This window comes from Hyalella azteca, unplaced genomic scaffold (genome assembly GCF_000764305.2).
Source record: "Hyalella azteca isolate HAZT.00-mixed unplaced genomic scaffold, Hazt_2.0.2 contig6415, whole genome shotgun sequence".
Taxonomy (NCBI): Eukaryota; Metazoa; Arthropoda; class Malacostraca; order Amphipoda; family Hyalellidae; genus Hyalella; species Hyalella azteca.
Window position 1 is genome coordinate 11,699 of NW_025936578.1, and position 8,590 is coordinate 20,288.

At 38.0% G+C, this 8,590-nt stretch overlaps 2 protein-coding genes across 2 annotated transcripts; one reads left to right on the forward strand and one right to left on the reverse strand.

Moving 5' to 3' along the window:
• The first annotated feature begins 526 nt into the window (after positions 1 to 526).
• Positions 527 to 3,006, forward strand: LOC108667793 (N-alpha-acetyltransferase 20). The gene is made up of 4 exons (XM_018154863.1): positions 527 to 784; positions 1,125 to 1,254; positions 1,913 to 2,049; positions 2,327 to 3,006. Exons 1-4 carry the CDS (start codon positions 616 to 618, stop codon positions 2,410 to 2,412), a joined length of 522 nt encoding a protein of 173 aa, XP_018010352.1. The 5' UTR covers positions 527 to 615; the 3' UTR covers positions 2,413 to 3,006.
• On the reverse strand, positions 2,995 to 8,378 carry LOC108667792. Its single transcript, XM_018154862.2, has 9 exons — positions 7,100 to 8,378; positions 6,654 to 6,815; positions 6,005 to 6,170; positions 5,559 to 5,836; positions 5,032 to 5,419; positions 4,592 to 4,839; positions 4,161 to 4,235; positions 3,762 to 3,887; positions 2,995 to 3,503 (listed from the first exon to the last, which is right to left on the reverse strand). Exons 1-9 carry the CDS (start codon positions 8,213 to 8,215, stop codon positions 3,045 to 3,047), a joined length of 3,018 nt encoding a protein of 1,005 aa, XP_018010351.1. The 5' UTR covers positions 8,216 to 8,378; the 3' UTR covers positions 2,995 to 3,044.
• Positions 8,379 to 8,590: the final 212 nt, after the last annotated feature.

Here is an 8,590-nt window from a genome sequence, read left to right on the forward strand (position 1 = left end):
CAAAGAAATGTGTGAAATTGTTCATAATCAAGGGTATTTTTGTCATTCACTGGCGACATCTTCCTAATTTTCTAGTTTGGCTGAATGCCCAACTGGAAATTTCACTTACCTGACAGAACAGATGTACTAATTTTCCTACTTGAGACAGAATTGGGCTTTAGCATACAATGGATGTAGAAGGAAATTTATGTTATTCCTCCCAATGTATAAAGTTGATTGACAAATTACCCCCCCCCCTACTGATTTGCTGCACTGAAAATGATAAGTGCCATTGTTATTTTCTTGGCCCCACTTTAGGAATCGAATGATGTTAGAGGTTTAATCTGGGGGGTAAATGTACGGCTTAAACTGTGATAAACTGTCTTGTGTATGTACATTTTTGATCAACACAATTTTTCTTCGGAAAAATGTAAAAATTGAAATGAAAGTGACAACTTGAGACATTGGCTCATAATAATTGAGGAGCTTTACTCTGGCAATGTTTCTCTTCCGTGTACCCAAAACCTCAAAAAAGACCTTGGTGAAATTTTTAGGGTAAATTATCCTAATAATCTTGAGAACTTTCTTTTTCAGTTCTGTAAATTTTTCCATGTTAAAACCATTATATACCTAATCATGACAACCCTGCGGCCATTTTGTTGTGATGACATGTTCAAATTTAACCATGTAAATTTAGATCCTTTAACAGAAACATATGGCTTGAGTTTCTATTTGCAGTATCTGGCCCATTGGCCTGAGTATTTTCAGGTGGCTGAGTCTCCAAGCAACACAATAATGGGATACAGTAAGTTCATTATTTGATCTAGAGTTCATGAAGTTAAATTACTTCTACAAAGCTTGCTGAATATGTCCAAACCTTTTGTTTTACCTAATTAAAAACTAATTGAAATTTTTGATGAAATTTCCCAAAAATAATTTTTTTGCCCAAGATTTGTCATAGTATTGACAGTGATATACCTTTGAATAAATAGTTGCTTGAAAAAAGGTTTTCATTATGATATAATTGAAAATTTTTATAATTTCAGAGACTTCAATTCTTCTTATTACCCTCAGACTTAACAAAGTACCTCAAAACTTCTTCTTCTTGAGGAACCAAAACTAACATTTGACATTTGAATTTCTAGTAATGGGCAAAGCTGAAGGTGTTGGCGAGAACTGGCATGGCCATGTAACGGCTCTGGCAGTAGCACCCGAGTACAGGCGACTTGGACTTGCCAATCAATTAATGGAGATCCTAGAAGATATTTCTGAGAAGTATGTTGTAGGAAAGTAATCCCTTCTTGTTGGGCAGCTTTGATATTTTTAGTTCATGGAACTATTAATCTTGAAGGCACATAGAACTTTTACATAGAGCTTTTGTTCTGGATCCTACAAAAAAGCATTAAAGCATCTTATAATCAAACAAGATACAGTTTCTTTCAGGCTATTAATTATTTTTCTTAATATGTTGAGTGATATTTGGGTTTTCCCTCTATTATTGAAATCTTTCCCTATCAGAACATCTTTCTTGATTCATCAATATTATGATTGATTCTCTCTACAGCTTATTCTACCAAATTTTTCACTATTATGTAATTTATTATAATTAAACTTATTTGCCAAAGACTAAGTGAGTGCTTCTAGACATTGGTACTCTAATTGCAGAACCGTATTGATTATTTTGTATGTTTTCACTTATGTTCTTCGAGTAAATTGTTATGAAGTATTTCATTTGCTAACTACTATCAGGATATTTATAAATGTGCTCCAAATATTCATCATGAAAAATCCAAAATTTATTAGCTACCTCTAATTTTGATGTTTTACAGCAAAGTTTTTTTAATGCAAAATTTGTCAATGTGTATAATTTAATTTTATTTTGTTACAGTTGTACCTACATAATTCTAGGAAAAGAGGTTATTGTTGCTTTCAGGAAATGCTGTTATTTTGTTGACCTCTTCGTGCGCGTGAGCAATGCCGTAGCTATCAGCATGTACAGCAACCTGGGCTACTGTGTCTACAGGACGGTTCTGCAGTATTATTCCGGCACTCCTGAGGAGGATGCTTACGGTAAGCTCTACTGAGGTGGTAGACAATACATTAATTAACAATCCTGTGTGGAACTTTATGAGAATATTTTGTAGTTTACTTCTGTTACAGCCTTAGCTTCCATGGTGATGTGATGTTAACAATGCAAATATTTTGAAATTGGTTTCTGACTTTCTGTATTACTGTGGTACCTCGAGATCAGAAATACCTATTTTTTTGTTGAACGAGTTTTGGCCCCCTTTTGAATAACAATAGTAAAAATTCTCCAACACCATTGCCATTCTTGTTTTTTTTACAGACATGCGCAAAGCTCTGTCTCGAGACGTTCACCGTCGGTCAATAGTGCCTCTCAAAGATCCAGTGAGACCTGAAGATCTTGACTGACTGTGGCAAGTTTGCGTAGAAGAGCCATTTCTGTGCAGTTGCTTGTTGCTTGTATGGACGGTCGTCGCTGCCTTGCTTTTCTATGCTTTCTCGCACCAACACATCATGGCTAACCTGCTGAGGCTTGTTACATAGTTGAGATGCCTGCCGGAAAGTGTTATTTTTTAGCTGTAATTACGTTTGTCAGAGATATTCGTTACTAAGGAACGAACGGGTTGGCATATTAATCTGCAAAGAACACATCATCAGTAAGCCAGGCTAAATATCTCTCAATCAACTGTAGCCTTCGAAGGCGTTCTACTTCTATGAAGTATAAATTGTGAATCGCGACGTAACAATAATACTAGTTAATTTATCGTGAAGAAAACTAACTCAATATGCAGCTGCATTTTTGAAAGCACACTAGGTATTTCTTGTCTTTTTGTAAATTGGCCTAGGTTTCGACGAAATCCCTTTACATCACTCAGCGTGTAAGTACCTACACTTATAGTCACGAGAATTTGAAATTCATCCCAGTTAGGAATAAAAATTGTTACTACAATTCCTGTCATTCTCGATTTGAGTTTGTAATAAAACAATTTCTGCAGGAACATCTCTCAACTTTTTATTCTTCGATAAACAAATGAGAATTTTCACGTTTCTAAAACCACTGCAAGATGAGTAGCCAACAACGCTGTATTGTCATCATCTCCAAAATACTTCACGAGTGGAACGACTAACATTGAAATTAGTTTTCGCGCCTCTTCCTTCGGAACCACTTTGAGAGAAGAAACCTGAGAGTTCTGGATAAAATCATTACTATTGACCCTCTCACGATCATCTTTACGTTGCATCGTATTGTCTGTAGATTTCTTGCCGGTTTTCTTGCTTATCTGTTCACATGGCTTGCCGTTGGAAATTTTTCCTCCCACCACCAATTCTCGCACAAGTTCCAGAATTCTGAGCAGCAGCAGAACAGTGTGTGCAGTTCCAAGGGCTGCCATGGTCGAGTTGATCCCGCTAGACTGCTGACACCACCACAGGAACGTCTGACACAACATCAGCAACTGCTTTCCTCCAGTCAGCTTCGCACATTCCCACCTTAAAATTTGCTGGAAGAAAACAACATTACTTTAGGATGCTAGATTCTTCCCCCCTCCCAAAAAAGATGGGTTTCAACTTTGAGAACACGAGTCTAATAGAAGAAAAATTCAACAAATGAGGCATTACTACAAAATCAGATTTTATTGCAAAATTCCTGTGCCTCCTGCACAGATAAAAAGGGTAATAAAGTTAGGGTTCGTGATAATGAAATTGTACTTGAAAGTGCGGCTTAGAGGAAAAAGTACTTTTTGAAAGAAAAAACTTACAGTAGCAGCTGACGTGAAGTTCTTGAAAAACAGAGTAACGTTGATGAACGGTTGCCGGAGCAGCAGTTGAAGCGCATCCCACAGCAAAATCAGAGCACCGACTTCACTCTCACATGATTCATCTCCCTGGAGATAAATTAATTACATTTTTGTGGCGCATTGTTCATTACCTGTAACTCATTGGCGTCAATGGCTATGAAAGATTAAATTATTCCTTCTCTTACTTATTAGCACGCGGATACTGATGCCCTCTAAAAATAAAACCTGACCTAGTCTCAAAAAAATTTGGCCCTTCGTAAATTCAATTTATTTGGTATCAAAGACTTATCAAAATAAATGCAAATTAAAAAAATGTAGTGGGTGACAGATTCTGAATTAGAAAGGCGTTACATTACTTACTTGTTTAGGAACCTGAATACGAGTTAGAATAGAAGCAATTGTGTTCCACTCATCAGCAGAGGCTTCCGGCAGAATCTGCTCGCAGAACACGCCACGACCACAGGCAAATGTTACGAACAAGTGATTAGTAATGGAATTCATGGTTTAAGATGGAAAATTTTTTAAAGTATTAAGTGGTACCTATATATTTTTAAAACGCTCAAAAATTCTCTGTCCTGCCGCTCAGTTCTTGTAATAAGTTTAAAATTTTCAAATAATATTGTGTTAGTCATAACGTACAAGAAAATGTATGACTTCATAGAGGTTTCAAAGCCAAGTTTAAAGTCAATTTTATACATGTTCACGCATTACGCAGCAGTCAACACAAGCAGACGAATCTAATGACTAATTTGTTTTGTTTCTGATTGATGCTTGCCTGCACATATGCTCACCTGACATAAAGAATGAAGCCATTCTTCTCGACTCCACAAATTGAAGTCACTAAGTTGAGGTACAGTTGTGGCGCATCTAGTCGACGCCGATTGGATAACTTCTATAAGTTGTGCCGTTTTTGTATGCGGCAAAAAGATTTTCAGATTCAAGGCTTGTGTTGTAGCAAAAATTGGCCTCAAGATAACCATACAAGAGTAAGAGAAGTTCTTAGAGTGTGGCTGGAAATATTTCAGCAGGAGTTCAGATGCTGTAGGAAAAAAACATGAATACAAAAATGTGCAGTGGAACACTGAATCAAGTATAATAATCTTTTTTCAACTTTCAACACACTGGGCATATATATATATATATATACATACCAGAAATTAAATTTTCAATGTATTTCTACCAACTAATGAGTTCTATTGAAAAAATGGAACTTCGGGAACGCGGCACTTACCATGAACGTGTTCCTCACTCGTAGCCAAGTGGACAGCAATGATGCTAAGTAGTTCTTTGAGTTCAGATAGATGCTTCAAGACCAACAGTGTCTGGCTAGACGACAATTCTGATGATATCCAGACCGCTGTATCTGTGTTTTTAGAGCCATTAAAATCAATTGAGACTTCGTTGCTTGTTGAATGGTCATAACCATTACAAATTTTATCATCTGCAGCAAGTCGTCCATTTGTCGTCAGATTTTTTGAAACCGAATCGTCTCTTGAATAGATAGCACTCAGCAATGCTCGGCAGTTTTGTAAACTCGTGGCCAGGAAAAGCGTCAAGGATACGGCTTCATTGGCAGGAAGACCAGAGAAGAATTCTTCAGGACAGTGTCGCAGTAATGACTGCACAGCAATAATTACCGTAGTGTCTAAATTAACCAAATACCGGTGAATGATTCATTTTTTCATGAGCTCATAGAAATGTTCAGTTTAAAATACACGCAAATCATCAGACCTACATTTTCAGCAAAACGCTACTCACTTGTAACATGGCAATAGGTACCACAAGAGATGGAAGAGCTGATGCTACGTCCTCTTTATCGCTCGGCTGCCACCGTAAGCCGGGCAGTAAAACTTCAGTCGTTACCTCGGAAATTATCAAAGCAGAAGAGTTACTTTGTTTTTCAGCAGTTGCTGCGCATAAATTGTCAAAAAATTTGATGAACGCCTCATGTTGAGCAGATGTTTCCGAAGATGAAGAGAGGTTCTTCAAAGAGTTCCCAATTGCGCTCGTTAGATTTGAAGTGGTTCCCTCTGAATCTGGAATTTATTTTACAGAATTATAGAAGTGTGAATATGCTAGTTAATAATACAGCACAGAACAAATATCCCAGGAGCTATTATTGGAATCTTAAGAGCTCGGAATATTGCAATAGAAAAAAGCATGGAACATCAAGAAATCAATAGAAGTTAGAAGAGAGCAAAGACCGTGGCGGGCGCGACAGAGAGGGGCGAGGTAGTCGAGCGCAGCGGCGACGGCGGCCGCGACGCCCGTGGCGGCGACGGCGTGCAGCACGAGGCGCGTCACGGTCGCATGTGGCCGCTGCACGCACGTCCACCAACATTCACGTGCCTGGCACGAGTCACCGCCTGCCTGAAGTACGACGTATACGATATTTCACCATGAATGCTTTTATATTATTGTCCTGAATTCAGAGAGACTGTTATTTGGGATTTAGATTTTTAGTTTGAATGAAACGGCCGATCTTACTGTTATATCAATCTCGCATTTTTATCTCAATAGGTCAGCAGAAAGCATTATACAAAACATGATATCATACTATCATGAACAAGGAATAGAGAACGTGTTTGTACCTAAATATTTAATCAAATATACCGAGCTGTCCAAAGAAACAAAAATATGGCATTTAAGGGTACAGTCATCACCCAGTAAATCTTTTGAATAGTTTCAACATACATTTTACCGGCTCTGATGTTTATTAAAACCGCACAGAAACTTTCCGTAAGTTATACGCATTTTAATATTGCGATTCACGCCTGTAATGTACATTTTCAATATTCACTACACTTGCATCATGTTTCAGTGAGGTGATGAATCACGTATACCAGAACTGACCACTACAGAGTCGATGGCCAGGATGTTACAGAGCGCCGTGACATGAGCACCGAACTCAGGCGTACTCAGCCAGTCGCGGCTCACGGGGTTGCGCTGCAGCGCGGTCATCGTAGCACGGCGCAGCGCATGCGCGTCCAAACTGCGGCACAGCTCAAGCAGCACCTGCAAAAATCAGCAATAATAATAACAGGAACCTAATCTAAGAGATTACAAAGAACAATTCCAAATCACATTCATGAAAATGGTTATTGATAATTAGCGTGTGTTATTATTGTTTACTTCTATTTATTTGAAAAAATGTCCAGATATAAATTTCGGAAAGTAAGGCAGCATCAACAAGTGTTAGAGATGAAACTTAAAAAAATCCAAGTTCTCATGAGTATAATTACTGCAGTATTAATCCATAAAGGGACTCTATAATGAGCGTTATTAATGATTAGTACTACCTTCTGCCACCGCTGAGGATCTTGAAGCTGAAGGAAGTGGAGCATGAAGCTATTTAACAGATGTTCAATTTGTGATGCTGACAGAGATGAAGCATTTTCCAGAATAATATCAGCCGCGTCATTTGAGGCAAAAAAGCTCAACTGATTGGATGTTTCTATAACCACTCTTAATAGTTTCTCTTTTCTTTTATTAGACTGAACACTGGCAACTTCGCTGCAAGAGTAAGCATCTACTCTTAAAATTTCAAGTATTTCAGTCAAAGGCAATTCCAAGTCAGGATCGTGATTAGCATCAATAGCAACTTGGCGAATAAATCCCATCAGGGCTTTTTGTTCCAGAAATGCAGCATTTATAACAGCAAGAGTACCATCACTTTCTTTACTTGTGAGACTTGAAATTTTCAGAATACAGTGTGCACTAAAGGCAATCAACCTTTGCAAAGATATAACATCCACGCCTTTCGATTCAACACAGTAGAGAGAAGGCGACCAATCAACCTCCGTCCATTGCATCCAGGTTTCAACATCTATTTTTTCAATTAAAGCCTCACAATTTCGCATGAGAAATGCGCAAGTGTCAAGGAGAGTAGAGATGAATTCCGGTGCATGACGTTCATAGCTCTGATGATTGTGGACACGAAATATTCCTTGAAGTGGAATGTAAATTGGAGATGAGCAAGGCTTCTCTAAATCCTGTTTTGTCACAACTTTAAGGGTCAAGTGCAACAGCTCAAACATATGGAGTAGAGCATAGCCTGAAGTCTTGGGATTTTTAACCACAAACAACTGTACCATTTTATCTAACCAAATTTTGAGTTTATTAAGAATTGAGAAATCATCAGAACATTCTACAGTGCACATTTTAAACAAAACTGTACGGCAAAGTTCTGTAATTAGTGACAATTGTCCAGGAGCAGCTGTTCCACTGTTGTTCAAAGCTTCACTCAGCAAAGACAATGAGATTTGTGTAGGCAAGGAGGAGAGCAGAGGGTACACGAGTTGCTGCATATTGAGACCACGTACTACAAGCAAAAAGCAGTCATCATCCAGCATTGGGGATTCACGCACCAATGACCACAAATCTTCATTAGCTTGAACTTCAGGAAATTCTGCCATGCAGGGACAGCATAGCAAGATGTGCAGTAGTGTCACCTCACGGAAGCTTTGGGAAGAAAGAGAATCCGAGTTTCCTGAAGCTATCTTCTGTTCCAAATGAGTGCATGTACGACGACATCTTTCTTGCAGGCTTTGAAGCAGCTTTCCTTTATTCAAGGTATCAACATCTGAAAAATGAACAAATTAGTAAGAATCTGCTTGCAGGATGAATATGCACACACTATAAGAAAACTAGAGAAAATATTGAAAACAAAATTAATTACAAGCATTATGGTTCAATTAATTTTTTCCAGATGATTAACAGAAGTGTTAATGATGCAATATGCTTTGAATTCACAATTTTAAAAGGCAAATTTCAAAACTATGATCAGGAAT

Coding starts and splice junctions, on each gene's coding strand:
- LOC108667793 (XM_018154863.1), top strand. CDS start 616: ATGACAACCCTGCGGCCATTTTGTTGTGATGACATGTTCAAATTTAAC. Junction 785..1,124: donor CAACACAATAATGGGATACA/GTAAGTTCATTA, acceptor TTGAATTTCTAG/TAATGGGCAAAGCTGAAGGT. Junction 2,050..2,326: donor TCCTGAGGAGGATGCTTACG/GTAAGCTCTACT, acceptor TTTTTTTTACAG/ACATGCGCAAAGCTCTGTCT.
- LOC108667792 (XM_018154862.2), bottom strand. CDS start 8,215: ATGGCAGAATTTCCTGAAGTTCAAGCTAATGAAGATTTGTGGTCATTG. Junction 6,816..7,099: donor ATCCTCAGCGGTGGCAGAAG/GTAGTACTAATC, acceptor TGATTTTTGCAG/GTGCTGCTTGAGCTGTGCCG. Junction 4,840..5,031: donor GAGTGAGGAACACGTTCATG/GTAAGTGCCGCG, acceptor TTTTTCCTACAG/CATCTGAACTCCTGCTGAAA.